This window comes from Hippoglossus stenolepis, chromosome 9, assembly GCF_022539355.2.
Source record: "Hippoglossus stenolepis isolate QCI-W04-F060 chromosome 9, HSTE1.2, whole genome shotgun sequence".
Taxonomy (NCBI): Eukaryota; Metazoa; Chordata; class Actinopteri; order Pleuronectiformes; family Pleuronectidae; genus Hippoglossus; species Hippoglossus stenolepis.
In genome coordinates this window covers 27,920,947-27,938,100 of record NC_061491.1, presented here as the reverse complement: position 1 = coordinate 27,938,100, position 17,154 = coordinate 27,920,947, and the positions used below count along the sequence as shown (strand labels likewise).

Sequence of the window (17,154 nt, the reverse complement as noted above, 5' to 3'; positions counted from 1 at the left end):
CATCAATAAAAACACAACACGAGTTAATATGATGTTTCCGCGTCAACATCACCTTTAGACACCAATATAAATCATCTGGGTAAATAAATAAATATAGTATAACAACACTGAGCGACATGGGGAAGCAGTTTTAATTCCCGGGCTAATTACATTACATTACATTACATTTAGCTGACGCTTTTATCCAAAGCGACTTACAATAAGTGCATCAACCATGAGGGTACGTCAGTCGAAGGACTAAATAAAGTCCCCTGTGTAACTAGGACAACTCTGGTGAGTTTATTCACTGATTGTGTATTTCATGTTAAAACGGATTGTGGTCGTGTTGCACAGTTTGCTGTGTGTCCACCTGCGAAGTGCGTGTGCTTAACGATGACTCACCTACAGAGGGTTACTCACCGGATAAGAGAAACCGGTGCATGTTTATTCCTCTTGTGATGGAACGTACCACGTTTGAAATACTTCACATGGGATTCAGTGAAGACATTTGTTAAAGTGTGGAAGAGCATTTCCTCTTCTGCAGCTTAGAGGCCATTGCTGTTTTGCAGCTCACTAATTCAATGTTGCAGGTGATCAAACATATCATGTCTTGGTTAAACAGTTTGCAAATAGGTTTGGTTCCTTTTACTTTAATTGTCATGTTCTGAGACCTCTTGATAAATGCATGAAGGTGTTCTGTGATGTTATATTATGGTTGAGCCAACAGGGTTTTGTTCTTTCAGGGTATTTGTACTGTTTAACTTTCCAGTTACACTTGTCACAGCTTGCAGTTCTTAAGCTGCTTTCAGACCTGCGCTGAACTCTGGATAACTCTCCAGAGGGGCTTGTGGCAAGCGACATCTCCCAACAACAGCCAGACCCAAACCACTCAGGTTTCAACATCTTTATTTGCTTGTGATTAGAAAAGGCAAACATAAATTAAAATACCTAAACAACTTAAATTGTCCAGCAGTGTCCTCTGGCGTGGTGACAGCTCAGCGGTGTCTTCCCTGTCTCTCGTGGCAGCCCTCCTGGTGCCTTTAGTCCAGGGAGCTCTGCCAACTGTCCCTGGTTCAGCTGGAGGTGCTCTCCAAACCCCCCTCCTTGCCCACATCGATGTATTATATTCTATATAGAGATTAGATGTTAACACTACGTAAGGCAGGAGAAATGTTGTGTACCTGTGTGATGTACTCATGTATTTAGGGTCAGTTCATTTTCAGTCATTCCATTTTAAACAGTTACGATGTGAGATAAGAAAAAAGGTTAAAAAACAAAACCCGATAACGTGAAAATTTCACTTGAAAGTAGAAAAATGATAATGAACACATTACAGTAGTCAGAATGCAAAAGAATGTAATTTTATGAATGCAGATACGTTATTATGTTATTTGGTTTTACAATATAAGATACAGTTGGTGAACTTGTAAATTCAGGGGAAGGTCCAGCCTTAAGATCAACAACATTTCTAAATATTAACCAATCAACACACTGAGGCTCAGCCTCATCTCAGGAACAGAAGCACCAAACCATCACTCATATCTGATATGTCATATGTTAATATTGAGTTCACTGTGGAACAGATGAAGTCCTCTGGTAAGACTCATTAACATATTAATGATGCACCGATATGGACCTGGATATGTCTCATATCATAGTACCATAGAATGCAATGCAGTATATTATATATACAGATTAGACGTTAACACTACGTAAGGCAGTAGAAACGTTGTGTACCTGTGTGATGTACCATTGTATTTAGGGTCAGTTCATTTTCATCTCCTTCATCTCATTCCATCTTAAACAGTATTCCAGGGAAACCAAGAAATCTATGTTCTAAAGGAATAACCGATCAGTTGTAAAGTCTTTGAATGAGCACTCACTCAATCATATCTTCATCAAAACTCTGCCACCAGTGAATGTTGACTTATTTGTTGATAGACCAACAGCAATCAATAAGGTGAAGATCTGCCCCGATGTTCGGACACTAAATCGGTGCATCCCTAAAACACAATAAATAACGTGTGCTGGCAAAACATGCTGATTTCTGACTCTTTTAAATGTTAAAGATTAATTCTTCAATTCACAATAAACTGGGATTAGTGCTAAATGAAGAGAGTAATGAGGGTAGAAAATGAGACCACTAGTTCTCCACCATCTTGTTTCTCTGGTCTGCTCGTCCATTTATTCAACAACTCTTGACTGTGGGGGAGAAATTGATGCTTCTCTCAACTTCTCTTGAGTCAGACCAGTCGGGCTTGGTTTCAAACAACGAACCATTAAGTATCAGAACCACTTTGAAGCCTGTAATCGTCCTTCTGAATGAAGTTTCATCAGGGATCTGAATCAAAGAGCGACAGGAAGGTTTGCTTCACCTTTCAAGTGTCTGACTGACAGAGACGGTGCATTGATAGATCAGCTTTACATGTCTAAAGTCAAACTGCCACTCGTGTGCATGTGTGGCAGGAGCCTCCCTGTTTAACACATCACTGTGCAAACTCTCCCAAAAGCCCTGGAGTAAGGTTTCATTGACGACAGACTCCATGAGGGAGAATGCGACAGGCCACTCGTCCAGCTCTGAGGTCAGTGTGATCTGAAAGGCGGCTCCAGCCTGTTGGACAAGGCAGTCAGCACCTGGTCGAACTTGGTGTATCGCAGAGCCTGGCTCTCCGGGGCTCCCCTGCTACCCCACAGCAACCTCAGCTGGAAGTCGGTCAGGAAGAGCTCCAGGACCTCAGCCTGCTCCTGGAAACCTGCAACATCAGTTTAATGTTATCAAAGTTTATCAATATCAAACGTATCACTTAAGTTCAACACTGCACTTCCTCGGGCCCTTAACAATAACTTAACTTAACTCTTCCTTACACCAGGTGCAAAGTGTCACCAAGCAGGATGTAAACATCTTTAGTTTCAGACGGTTTCTTATCCAGCACCCACCATGTTTGCACCCATACGGGCCGACACCACTCCACAGCCTGGAGTTTGTCCTCCTAGGACTTTGCTTACCTTGTAGTTTGCCCTGAGCGTTGGATTGGTAAATGCCCCCCAGCTGTGCGATGGTCCTCGCCGCCCCCAGGTGCAACATGACCATGTCCATACCGACTTCCGCCGTCTCCCATGGCTCCGTCCCCTCACCCACCGCCACACTCTTCTCCAGCAGAGACAAGAGGGGGAGGACATGGGGGAAGGTGGTGTTGGACAGCGGACAACTTTCTGGGGGGGAGACAGACGCACACACAGAGTCAGCTTTAGGTGGAAGAAGAGAGGTGAGAGAGTCACTTTATAACCAAGTTATGGGGGGTTAATGCTTGAATCATGTGGTGTGTTGTGTAGAAGGACCTCTACCTATCCCATCATTGAGGCTCTTCATAAATGGCCTCAGAGTTTTCTCGTAGAGAATAGCGCCCTCTGTGTGTCGCTGCCGTAACGCCGTCCACATCTGCTCCAGACGAGACACCTGAAGGACGGAAAACCTGGTTAAATATCAGACAGGGAACCACGACCTCCACCCACCACCCTGAGTGAAGCCTGTTTACCTGCGGCAGCTCCAGAGCTCTCATGACGGCAGCAAAACCAAACATGTTTCCCATGGTGCTCTTGAGCTCGGCAGCGATTTGGATGATTTTGTAAAGCAGGCCAGCTCGCTCCTCGTTCGTCCCGGTGCAGCCCAACACATCCACCGCCAACATGATGGCCATGGTGTGAAACCTGAAGAGAGAGAGAGCGTCAGGAAGTTTTCATTCTCTGCAGTCAGGGCTTCTTTTCTTTACGTTTTCACAGAGCTCCTGAGGCTCGATTCATGGATTGTGATGACAATAATAAAACCACGTTAAAGGGACTGATATCAACGAGTGTGTGCAACCTGGTGCAGATCAAAATACACATCTGGATTTCCTTTAGTTTCCTTTGGGATAAATAGGCACCACATAGAGTCCATTATCCAGGTGTTATGATGATGAATTAATTAGTAATATCAATATTTATAAACCAACAAAAACTATGACCTCTTAATGTACCGAATGTACCTGGGTAGTATGTCTGCTATCTGTTCTTGTAATTTCCAAGAGAAATTTACAAAACAGGCCGACTTCCTCTTCTTCATCTACAACTGACCATTGTTTTCACAAGTTTAAATGACAAACTTCGCATCTGCTGTAACAGATAAAGTGAAACATAAAGTAAAAGTACATAAAAGTAGATAAAGTGATAGTATGTGATACACAAGCCAGTCCTCGATCAAAGAAACTCTATGATCAACCCGAGTCCCTCTACCCCACGTGGATCGTAAACAGAGACGAGTCAGTTCAAACTTTTGAGGATTTCTTCATCACCTCTCCAGCAGGTCCAGTCTCAGCTGCTGGCCATGTGGCAGCGTGAGCAGCTCTATCCCAGAACTGACTCCCATCATCCTTTGCACCTCCGGAGTCACCTCCAGAATTCTGGCCACCTGAGAAACAGACGTACACTTATTGGACTCCTCCTGAATGTGGTTCTTGATACTCGATGTGTGATTTAATGCCCAGTAACAAACCAGCACTGTTTGTATTTTGTTACTTGATTGATGTTTTGGCCTTTGAGGCAGTAGACTGAAACTGCACTGGCTGGTGGGGGCATAAAACCCCAGGCTGGTAATTGTAGTTTGTGTATAAAGGTTCCTGCAAATTTAAAATCCATAAAGCCAGGAAAGGAATGTGTTTTCTGAGGTCACAGCCACCTTGACCTTTAACCAACAAAATCTATTCAGTTCATCCTGGAGTCCCCCTAAACCTGTATTGACAAATTTCAAAGAAATGATCATGTTCACAGACGACCCCGAAAAATAAAACAAATAACAGTGAATAGTGGATATTGATGAGAGTAGCTTTAAGCAGTACCATGCAGTCAGCCTTGGTGATATGTTTAGCTGCTGTCCTGGGGTCGATCTCAGCTAGAAGCTCCTTCACTCTTCGCAGAATTCCAACCTCCAAAGGCTTATTCTCTTCAGGCATCAGCGGCGACTTGTACCTGCTCGGTTTGAAAGAAGAAGCCGCCTCCACCACGGGTGAAAAGTACACGTTCCCGTCATCCAGCCTCAGTGGATCAAGGCCCAGCGACCCATCCTCTGCCCACAGCCTCTCCACGTAGCTCTGAGGGCCAGGGTACAGCTCTGTGTAGCAGCTTCCGTCTGTATCAGGGGACGGAGAGTCCTGGTTCTGATGGTATCTGTTGTTACGCTGTCTGTTGAGGGTGCTGCTCGGGGAGGACGTGGGCTGAGTGGTGCTCAAGCTCCTGGAGAAGGATGGAGATGGAGCCACAAAGGCTGTCGGAGGGTATAAAGGGCTTCTGGACCGTGGGGCTGGAGATGGAAGACGACACGGCAAAGACGGATTGTTATTAACTCTTGCTACGATGTGATGAAGCTCACATTTTTAAAGATCATCTATTTTGTGGGCCATTGAAATAATCAAAGATATGATGTGTAAAACAACAGACATCAAACGAGACCTTCTTGTGCGAGATATCACTCAAGAGGTTCAGTATGTACCGAGCTCCAGGGAGAACGTGAAGATGCTATATTCTGGGTGGAGTTTGTAATGAGGCACAAGGGAGCGACACATCTAAAGACTCACAGGACTTACATGACATACAAACCAAACATGCCTTAGAGATCATGTTAATGGGTTCATTCATCTGTTAACTCTCCAAAATGTATGAATATCTTACAACATAATCTGGTGAAAAGCTTGACCTGAGCTAAGTAATAGTTTTTAGTTGAGATCTAATGATGGATTTCATAACACTACAGGATTCTCATAATGTTTTAGATTTTATAAAAATGTATAGATTACTGCACTTACTTAAATCTAAAACTAACTCAAATAATAACTTGTTCTACCAGTTAATTAATTGTTTGTTTTTCATCATGTTTTTAATCATCAAATTAAATCAACCCATCAATCAACAGTGGAACTTGTGGTCTTTATTTCACCCCCGAGCCGACACACAAACCTTTTCACTTCCTTTCTTGTGTGTTTTGGTTTGTTTATTTATTTTACCATTATAATTAATACGTAAAGCTAAGGCTAAGTAGTGTTTTGTTAGATGATCTATGAATCATGTACTGAAGACACGGCTGAGAATAGAATAAAAAGTTCTGTTTGGAAGCAAACTCACTGTTGATGTTTGGAGAAGTGAGAGTTGATTCTCCTGAAGTCGACAGAGTCCGGTCGTCCTGTCCTCTGCTCATGTCTGTCCCCTTGTGGTGGAGAGAGGAAGGACTGCACGGAGACAGACGAGGACAGAGACAGATCATAGAAGGATATTATGTCTGTGCAGCTTTTTAAATCACGTGACCACATAGTGAACAGTGACACCAGTCCCTTGTGTTCTTGTAAAGGGTCGGTGAAGCCTCACCTCCTGGGACGGACCCTCTCCTCTCCACTCGTGCTGCCGCTCCTCGGCCCTCCCTGGTTGGAGCGCAGGCTGGGGACAGTGCCGAACGCCGTCTCCAGGTAACTGAGTGGCAGCGTCCTGTTAACTGGCTGATGGATCTGAGCGCTGCTCCACGGGGTCAGAGCCGCCCTGCTGCCCGCGTAGAAGTGGACGAGGGCCTGTAAGGTGTCAAAGGCCCCCCCCCCCAGGCTGTGAAGGACCCGGGTGTACGTCTCACCAGACTGAACCAGCGTCTTCCTGATGAGGAAGTGAAGCGTTTTCTCCTCCCAGTGGCAGGTGAGGACAAAGTCTCCCTGACTGGACTGAGAGTCTCTGATGAGGAAGTCGCCATGTTTCCCCACAAGGCTCTCTGACACCTGAGGAGGCAAGTTAGTGTAATATGTTTGACATGTTGCTAATATTGGACATGTAGCAATGTCAAAACAAATAGCACCTCTAAAAAAAAAAACAGATTCCTCTTCCTCTTTTCAGCCTCTGTCTGAAACACTTGGTTTTAGCTCCTGTCTCTTTAAGGACCCCCCCCCGATAGAGCCCGCTCTGTTGTGATTGGTCAACCACTTCTGACGGTGTAAGAAAACAACAGTAACTCCTCTCACTTTACCTGACTTTGATAGCGGGGGTGCCAGACTTGCCGCTGGACATGCTGACATATGGCTTTGAATTTTTAACTTTGCAGAACTTGCACATCATGGACTATAAATAAAGACGGAAGACGCATTTCTACTTCCTCCCGCTTTTCCCGAAATGAGGCAGAAACTTCAAAATGCTAACTTTAGTCCAATGATGTCATTTGGAGCCAGAATCTGTGCAGTAGTGATGATGGAGGGGAGCCTCGTTATCGAGGTCCCACCGATACAGGCACTCCTGGCTAACATGGAGGAGGTGTGTGTGTGTGTGTGTGTGTGTGTGTGTGTGTGTGTGTGTGTGTGTGTGTGTGTGTGTGTGTGTGTGTGTGTGTGTGTGTGTGTGTGTGTGTGTGTGTGTGTGTGTTGTGAGGCACACCTCCCAGGGGATGTGTCCGTGGTACCAGGCGTTGCTCTTCAGGTTCGTGCCGCTCAGCTTCAGCTCCTCCTCCAGCTGCTTCCTCTGTGTCTCTGACGGCGGCTCCAACCAGAACTTCCCCTTGGAGAACTTAAAGGACATCAGAGACACACCATCAGATACAAAACAAACACACACGCACACACAACAAACACAAAAGAAGATGAACCCATCGTGTTGGCATTGTGTGAAAATCCCATCTTCGCCTGGAGCAACAAACTTTCGTTTGGTCCTCTGAGGGAACGAGAGTCATCCTGCTCCTCCGCTCAGTGTTCGGGTGAATGTGTGTTACCACAGGACAGGACGGAGCGAGGGAGGGGGCGAGGGAGGACAGCTCTGGCATTCCCACACTGGCGGCACCAGGGGCCCCGAGACCCAGACCCATGCTGGGGTCTGGGTCTCGTCACCGTGGCAACGAGGGGTCATCACTCAGCGGAGCTTTGTCTATCGCGTCTTTATACAAACAAAACAAAACCCCAAAAACTACTGTATATCAAGAGTTTGCACCAGGGATGGACTGGGAATGCTTTTGTTTGTTTTGTTTTAGGACACACACACACACACACACACACACACACACACACACACACACACACACACACACACACACACACACACACACACACACACACACTCATTGACATAATACATTCCCTAGCTACTTACCCTAAAATTAACCATCCAAACTAAATGCCCAACCATAACAACAAGTCTTAACCCTCAAACAGCCCATGGACTTTGTGAGGACCGGTCGAAATGTCCTCACAAAGTCAAAATGTCCTCAAAATTGGCCTCATAACTATAGAAAGACACGCGCGCGCGCACACACACACACACACACACACACCTTTTTTGTTGTGGAAGTGACTCCTGCCTCATGACAATCCCTGGATTCACCATTCTGTTAAAACAGGATGGCATCTAGGTAATAGTTGTGTTTTTGTGTGTGTGTGTGTGTGTTAAGCCCCTTATGAATAGTTTTATCATTCATTACCGGCGTGTCCCATTGAGACGAGTGTGTTTGTGAAGTATCCAATTATAAGTCAATGAACAGGAAACTGTCTCACTGTCTCTGCATCGGTCGCCCCTGGCAACTGATGCAGCCTCAAAGTGTTGTTGTTTTTTGAACGTAGAGGGTCATGTTCCCTGAGTCCTTACTTTCACCCGTCCTGATGGAATCAGAACCCGAGTGTCCGTGTGGATCACAGCAGCACGAGAACAGAAACCACGTTGGGAATAAACTTACCTTCACATACTCTCCACTGCCGTCTGTCACGTGACACGGCCTGAAACACACAAGACCAGATCACGTTAAAACATGACACAGTCACGTGAGCTTTATTTTACACGTCTGCAGCTTACTACATCGGTGTGATAAGAACTTCCTAAAATGACAGAAACCATCTTTAACAAACGTTTATTTAACGTCTAGTTTGATTATTTAGTTTGGTCCATGTCCCGTCTGCTAACATGGAGGAGGCGGCTTCACTTTCGGGAGCCATCATGTCGTCCATCTTTATTTGTATTTAGTTACAGATTTATTTGATTTATTTATGGCGTCCAAAGTATCACGCTGCAACTCAACTGAACAGCCAACGATACGCATGTTAAAAAACAAAGGGGCATGGTATTTAAAGATATACACGTTTTTTTAAATTCTCAATATTTCCTAAGATACCGTTGTCAAACTGTAATAACAAAGAAATATAATTGAGGTTTGATACTTTACAGTTCAACGTTTAACCAAAGTGATAAATGGAGCTTTAGTTTGAACTCACAGGCAGGAAGCAGCGGGACAAAGGTGAAATTATCTCAGATTTTATCACGTCACACACAAACTGTAGAAGTGTCCGTCTTCTTGCACAAGCACAGCAGCGCCCTGTTAGTCTGACACCACCCAGCAACATCTTGCAACACTACAAACTTCTCCATGGAGGACGGGGAACATTTCTGCAGCCGTGTGAAACCTCTCGTCTGCCAACAGTGTTTCAGACGAGACTTTTCACCTGACGTGAGAAACCCACAGGGAGGTTTGATGCCGGTTACGTTGGGAGTGTGAACCTCTTTTTATTTGTTTTCTGGTCACTCTGCTCTTCCTCGACACGCTGCATATTTTCCGTGAGTAACGTCAGGGGAGGTGACCTTTTGTTCCCAAGCACAAACCCAGAGAGCACAGCGCCAACACACACACTCTCACACACACACACACACACACACACACACACACAGATGTGAACACACAAATAAAACATACTCCTGACTCCCTGACAGTGTGATTGTCCCTGATTGTCCCTGAACTCATCGCTCATCACTGTTTGATGATGTGTGATGATTTATTCACGATGAGGGTAAATGTGGGTCGCTCCGTGAGACCGGACAGGAAGCACATGTATCTGATTATGTTCTGACATAACACCTCAACAACTCAACTTCTGTGTTTCTGAGATGAAGTCGGCGAAAAGAAAACAGATCATGAAATAATAAGAATCATTAAGGAAACAGGTTTGATAAACTGAGATTACACTTCATCCTCCTTTATCACAAATCAAGAACTAGTTCAGCATCATGTTAAGTTTTGCTGCACAGTTATATCCACTCACGAGTGTTGGTATCATTTGGTTTTTTTCTGATGACGCAGCTAAATCAAATACTTTTACAACGGTTCCGGTGCCTGACAGTTTCAGCAAAATACTCCAGCTCCAAACTCATCATCACTTGTCTTCACACCACTAAGGCCAGGGACGTCCACACCACTAAGGCCAGGGACGTCCACACCACTAAGGCCAGGGACGCCCACACCACTAAGGCCAGGGACGTCCACACCACTAAGGCCAGGGACGTCCACACCACTAAGGCCAGGGACGTCCACACCACTAAGGCCAGGGACGCCCACACCGCATGTGGACGTCCCTGCTTCGCCAGGTGCTTCATTAGGTTTGTCGTGGTCCTCCCTTCCTTCTTCTTCTTCTCTCGGTTTACTGGCACATCACAAACAACAAGGTGCATAAAACCACCAACTCTACCAGCTGCTGCTCTCGGGACCTCAGCTATGGCTCCGTCCTTAAGTTTATTGTAATGTTAACTTGGGATGTGTGGTGATGTTTATGTTGCCTGTAAGCAGAGAAACTACTTGTGTTGTGATTCGGTCCAGTATCTGGTACCTGATTGGTTTCACACAGCCCTGATATTGGGGAGTAAAACAAATTGATAGTGATATATCGGCCGATATCTATGTAGTGTGCAGTTTGAAAACCAACATGCATCTGTACCTACATTTCACAAACAATCAAACAGAGGTTTGTTGAAATTTGTGGTAGATAGTACCCCAGAGAACCCCAGAGAACTAAGAGAACCACAGAGAACCACAGAGAACACCAGAGAACCACAGAGAACCACAGAGAACCACAGAGAACCCCAGAGAACACCAGAGAACACCAGTGAACCCGGAACACCAGAGAACCCCAGAGAACCACAGAGAACCCCAGTTGGTGCAGCTCTGATCTGTGTTGGATTAATCCAGAGTCTCTGCAGCGTTGTCGTGTTCCAGAGAGACTCCGAGCTGCTCTGTGGGAAACTCCCTTCACCTCAGGGCTGCATTCCCCAGAACAAGCATCATGTTTTACAGCACTTCCTGCTTCTGAGGCCAGCAGCGCTCTCTCTCACACACTTCCACTTCAGTGAGGACACCCAATGATGTAATGCAGTTCCCTTACCCAAACCTTAAACAACACAATTTGAGTTCAGAGGAGAGGAAACCCAGGAGATCGATTCCTCTGAGCCTGTGTCACAAACTGAGGACCATTCAAAACGCTGTAACACCTGCAGAACACTGGAGAATGATCGGCCCGATTTCACGCCAAATGAACCTGGGGGGTGTTGGGTTCACAGACATAATCTTCAGGTCATTGACTGAATCCGAACCTCCAGGATTTAGAATCGTAATTATCAGGAAGACTGTCGAATGAAAGGTGCAGCAATTGGTTGAGTGAGAAGAAACTTTAGAAACTTTAGAAACGAAACTTTGCTGCCGACAGCGTAAATAAGGCTTTTGTTTCCTGTCGCGTGTCGACAAGGACAAACTGGTGGAATTTATTAACTGGATGAGTTTGTTCAATGTGTCGCTGTTGTGTGTCCGACTCCATGTTTTTATCCTGATGTCACGTTTGATCACACAAGTTTCAGAACTTAGAAAACACCACGTGTGTGTGTGTGGTCGTCTGTTTGTTCACTATTAACATATTAAGCATCGGTTACATCGTTATGTTGGAAACTGTGTTTTTAAAATCAATTAATATTTGAAAATCCTCTAGTGTGCAGCAGCCGTAACATGTCCAGCTCAAAGTGGTCCACACAAAGACACACACACACACACACACACACACACACACACACACACACACGCTCCCATAATAACCAAACCTGACACCAGCTACATGTGTCCACACAGAGCTGAAGCTGTTTACTACAGAGAGAGGACGAGTCCAACCCAACTCTGTTGGAATGAAAGTCAAGGTCGACGACAGGAAACACTTTTACTCCGACTGATCACTTAAAACAGCCCAAGATGGTGGCGCCCCAGTGGGAGATATTTTGGCTTCATTTCTGGATAGAAAGTGGAGAGAGAGAGAAATCTGCCTTCTGATTCAGGTGCCGGTGCCTCAAGTCGTCTGAGGCTTCATCCACACGACTAAGTTTCCTTTTGAAAAGGTATCAGCTCTGCTATGGGTTTGTCTCGCGTCCACACTACGTGAGTTTCAGAGCTGCTGAACAGAAACAATGACGTAGACCTCTTTCTGAAAACGGGTATGAAGCCGACAGAGATCGTTTTAGTTTGAAAACGCCTCAGATGACGGTGACAGACAGTCAAAGGTCAGAGGTCAGCGTCAGGTGTAAATCACTTATCACTATTCTGACAGGAGCCAGAGCAGGATCCAATTCCTCCGCTTATGTAACACACACTCACACACGCACACAGACACACTCTCAGACACACACTCTAACACAGACACTCACACACAGACACACACACACAGCCTGACTTTGAACTGGTCGCTGTAAAACCTTTTACTGGTTTTCTGACACCTTTCAAACTAACGTCAAGTGTCTGGAATCATCGAGCACCGATCACACGCAGCAATAATCGATCACTCTTCGATCATCGATCACTCTTCGATCGTCGGTGGGTCTCAGTCCTGCGGCTCAGTCCCCCATGACTCGGACCTTCAGCAGAACTGAACCCCCTCCTCTCACCTCCGTCCTCCGGCTCCGCAGCGGACCGACCCTCCGTCCCCGGCTTCACTCATCCTGTCCCGCACGGTCCCGCACGGTCCCGCACGCTCACTCCCGCCGAACTTCTCCAGCAGCTGACTTTGTGGGGACAGGCGGGGACGCGCTGCGCATGCCCGGTGGTCAATCACTTTTTTTTTTACTGTGATCGATGTTATTTAGGACACGTTCATTTATTATTATTTTATTTAAAATATTTCTCTACGTAAAACAAAACTTCAGTCACGCGTCATTATCGTGTTTTTACGTAGTGGTGTTAAGAAGTATTTGAGTAATTACTGTAATTGAATGATTTGAATCTGATTTCACTTCCCTGGGTTTACCATCAACCCTCCTACATGTCCGGGATATTTATATATATTTGTTTATTTACACTGACTCATCAATCTTCTTCCTCTATTATATTCATTTTTTTGTCATCATCCCCTTATTATTATTACCATTCCTATATGTATAAATATGTAGATATGTGTGTGTACATGTATATATGTGTGTGTATGTATACATGTACACCTCTACAATCTTTTTTCATAACAACACAACAATGGATAAATAATTGATCATTTTATCTCAAATATAAATTTGTTTGATTAGTTTTGTATATAAATTTTCAAGCTAAAATAAGCTAAATGTATTAAACTGCTTAATCAAAGCTATTATTGATGTGTTCATTATAGTTTGTTAAATCTATTTTTATAATGTATTCTAGTGTGCACTGGTTTTTCTGTATTGGTAATAGTAGCAGTCAGCATTATTGTTTATCTATAATATATTGGAATATCATTTTAGAAATATTCTTTCATTTATTTTAGATTCTGTCAGTGCTTAATTTACAAACCAACTTATTTCAAATGTTTTCTAAAATTAAATAGTTTAATTGTTTGAACGATGAAATAATGTCACAGATTCTAATGAACTGAGACTTGACAGTTCTCGTGTCATCAGCTCGAAGGTCACAGGTTAGAAACCCAAACACCAGACCGAGCCTATAGGAACCATCACTGCAGTGAGCCATCCTCACCTTCCGTCCTGTGAGCCGCCCCCGGGGCTCGTGGGTTCCTGTGCTGTGTCTCTTTGTTGTTTCTCTCGTTGGTCGTCTCGAGCTGCCTCAGTAATCGGGTCCATCGGTACGTACACATCCTGCGCTGGAACCACTTTGGGGCCATTAGTGGCCATGTTTGGTGGATATTTCACAGGTCTACTGGTTTCTAAAGCATCCTTGCTCCTCGATGGTGCGTCTTGGCTCTTATCGAGTTCTCCTGGAGGACGACTGAAGCCGTCAGGGCCTGAGGTCAAAGGTGAAGCTCGGCTGGGTGTCGGAGTGGCGGGCAGCGGCCGGGACAATGCAGAAACAGGCAGAGGCCGGTCCGGACTGGTCAAAGTGAGGCTGGACAGGGCACTGAGCAGGAGGGAGTCTGGGACATGTTCCCCCGCCTTGCACTGGCCCTGCCCTCCACTCACCCCCCCATCCTCCTCCTCCTCTTCCCTCCTCTTCTTCTTTTCCTTCAGACCCCTGAAGCTCTTCTTCCTCTCGCTGCGGGGCACAGTGCCCACATGTGTGTACATGTCACTGGAGCGGGCGTAGCTGGGGCTGTGGAGGCACGACTCCATGTCGTCCACTGTCTTCTCCCCAGCTGCTGCTGGTTTGGCCCCACAGAGGCTCCCATCATGCTCTGGGGCTGCCTGGGTGTTGGCCTTGAATGAGGAGCGGCGGGTGGAGAGATTGCTGAGGCTCCCCAACCACCTGAGACCTGGAGATAGAAGGAAACAGTTCATTAATAAGTTTATTAATACGCTCTCAAAGTAAGATTATCATTTACCTTCTCACGCAGATTCCCTGATAAACTTTCAGTGAAACAAAGTCAAAAAACTAAACTCGGCTTCTTTGCATGTGCACCTCCAGCATCTTTTTTCTCAGGATCATTTGTCTATATTTAGCCGAGGAAATGGAGGGGGCATAATAAAACACTGCTGAGATCTCCAGGGGCCGCGGATCAGAATAGAAACCGATGAGAGTTTAAAGGCTACGACAACAGCATTCCTGGAGTGAGACAACTTTTATTTTCTCACAGCAGAGAAAGAATTCTCCTCCTCTAACGTATTTAACAGCAACATTAACAGTCACTGGTTGTTTTGTCCTGTTTCCCTCCACATGTCATGTCCTGCACATTCAGATCAGTCTGTGTCAGGGCCGGAACAAGGAGACTTGTAAGACAGATGAAAGATTGTACTCAAAAGATATTTATCAATGCTCTGTGCTTTTATTGAATGCTAAAGAAAACTTTACACAAATAACAAGAGCAAAAGTCTTGGAGAGCTTCTGGGTCAAAGGTCGGAGGAGTGAGAGAAACCCAGTTAACAGGAAACAGCCACTCCCCCCCCCCACAAGAGAGAGGGTAAAATATCATTTTGGAGTCAGAAGCTGTTTCTCAATTCAGAGGCTGCATCCTTTTGCCTCCCTTGTGGGCAGCGGAGACCACGAAGGTCAAATCAAAATAAGACACTCAGGTTTTCCGTGATCGGCGTCACCAGCTCATCCCTGATTGGACACAACAAGAAATGTTTAATGCCCGTTGGTTTTTCAACGTGCGAGTGGGTTGAGTTGAAGCGTGACACTTGGGTGTGGTCACTCATCACTTGCCGGCTCCATTACCTCTTTATAAAATGGTTTGTCACGTTTCGGGGCTGATGCTGTGACCTGTGACACCACGTCATGAGCGTGTTTCTGTCCTGAAGCTCAAAGAGAAGCTGCAGCACAGCGACCTGCTCACTGATGTGACGCTTCAGGCCGAAACCCGACTGAATGAACGGCCCTCAGATGCATCGTGGGTAAGTGTGAACAGAGAGCGAGCAGCGAGCAGCGAGCAGAGAGTGACACTCGCTGTCTTTTCTTAGCTCTGAGCTAAACTCCGCCCTCAGACGCACCAGTGTCCATTGATGCTGCACAAAGACTCGTTTATGCTTCGTTTACAATGGACCAAAAACACCACAGTGTGAGTGGAACAGTGGACAAAGGGCCAATGCACACAAACACACACATTATCACACATTATCACACAAACACACACAGCATCACACAGCATCACACAGCATCACACAGCGACACCAGACTCAATGGATCACAGTCTCTAAACTCAGCCTCTTTGCGCTGACTCATCATAAAACACTGAAGCCGTTTTTTGACATGAACTCCAGAAAATGTCCGTACAGTTGGGTCTGGACATGTTGTGTAGTTGGTGTTTGTGAAGCAGCAGCAGCAGGTTGTCTGGTCCGAACTCGTTCACACCAACAGGAACATGTGGGAACATCCAGGCGAGGGCGGAGCCTGTAGAGCAGCAGGAGGCCGGACATGACGTATAAACTCTGCTGTGGAAAGATCAGTGTTGTTGTTTACAGCTCATCCACACCGGCGTCGGCCCTCATCACCAAAAGATCTGGAACCTCCTCGTGTTTCCAAGTGGACGTCTTCGTCTTCTACGTGCACGGCTCCTCTTCTTCATCCTGAGATCTTTGTGTTCTTCCAGTTTCACGTCCGTCACATGTTAGAAACCTCATCAACCACACGTCCACTCGGCTACTTTCCACCAGCGCCCAGTGCTCATCTCACATTTAGGTGGGCGGCTGTGGCTGAGGGGGCAGAGTGTCCTTGGGAAAGATGCTGAACCCCGAATTGCCTCTCATAGAACAACAAAGTGCTGCTAATAGATGCACAGTATGAATGTGTGTGTGAATGTAAAACTGTAAAGAGCTTTGAGTCATCAAGACTAGAAAAGCGCTTTATAAATACAAAACCATTTCCCATTTATATGTTGACCCTTTGAAGGTCCCCGAGCCTAATATTTCCCTTTATCATTATGTCTGATGTTGAATAAAGTAGCTCTACTTGTAATTGAGTATTTTCACATAGTAATTATACTTCAATTCACATAAAGAACACTTCTGTAATGTTTAAATCAACACCATTGCAGCGAATGAACAAATAAAGTCCTGCTGTGTTGTCTCATATCACAGTCATTAGAGAGTTAGACTCTGATGATTATTCATAAAAACAACTTTACTCATCTGCATCCGAACCGTGGAACTTACTCAGTTTCCGTTTGCTCATGGCTCCGACGTTGAAAATGATGTTTCCTTTAGAACTCGGACATGAACACGTTGTAGAGAACTGTGTCTTCCTCTGGTTGCTGCAGTGTGATGATGAGGAGGCACATGTCCTTCACTCCGCTCAGTGAGAATCTGCTTCCTGTCTCCTCATCACAGCGGAAGCTCTGGGCGAGAGTGTCACTGTGGTTTTCTGCTGCAATCAGATGACCCCGTCACATTCTGAACAGGAAGTGTGTGTCACTCACTCTTCCACCAAAACCATCCAACCCGCCGAGCAACTGTCACAACAACATAATAAAGATGTATTTGACA

At 45.5% G+C, this 17,154-nt stretch overlaps 1 protein-coding gene across 2 annotated transcripts; it reads right to left on the bottom strand.

Moving 5' to 3' along the window:
• Positions 1–1,324: 1,324 nt before the first annotated feature.
• sh2d3cb (SH2 domain containing 3Cb) lies at positions 1,325–16,977 on the bottom strand. 2 transcript variants are annotated; one of them, XM_035165249.2, is made up of 12 exons: positions 16,825–16,977; positions 13,760–14,489; positions 8,699–8,738; positions 7,414–7,542; positions 6,373–6,767; positions 6,133–6,236; positions 4,854–5,314; positions 4,311–4,426; positions 3,516–3,687; positions 3,325–3,436; positions 2,986–3,192; positions 1,325–2,732 (listed from the first exon to the last, which is right to left on the bottom strand). In XM_035165249.2, the coding sequence occupies exons 1-12, from the start codon at positions 16,841–16,843 to the stop codon at positions 2,563–2,565; spliced, it is 2,655 nt and encodes an 884-aa protein (XP_035021140.2). In that variant the 5' UTR covers positions 16,844–16,977; the 3' UTR covers positions 1,325–2,562. The 2 variants fall into 2 exon arrangements, with proteins under 2 accessions (XP_035021140.2, XP_035021141.2); XM_035165250.2 differs by lacking the exons at positions 13,760–14,489; positions 16,825–16,977 and adding an exon at positions 12,703–12,862.
• Positions 16,978–17,154: the final 177 nt, after the last annotated feature.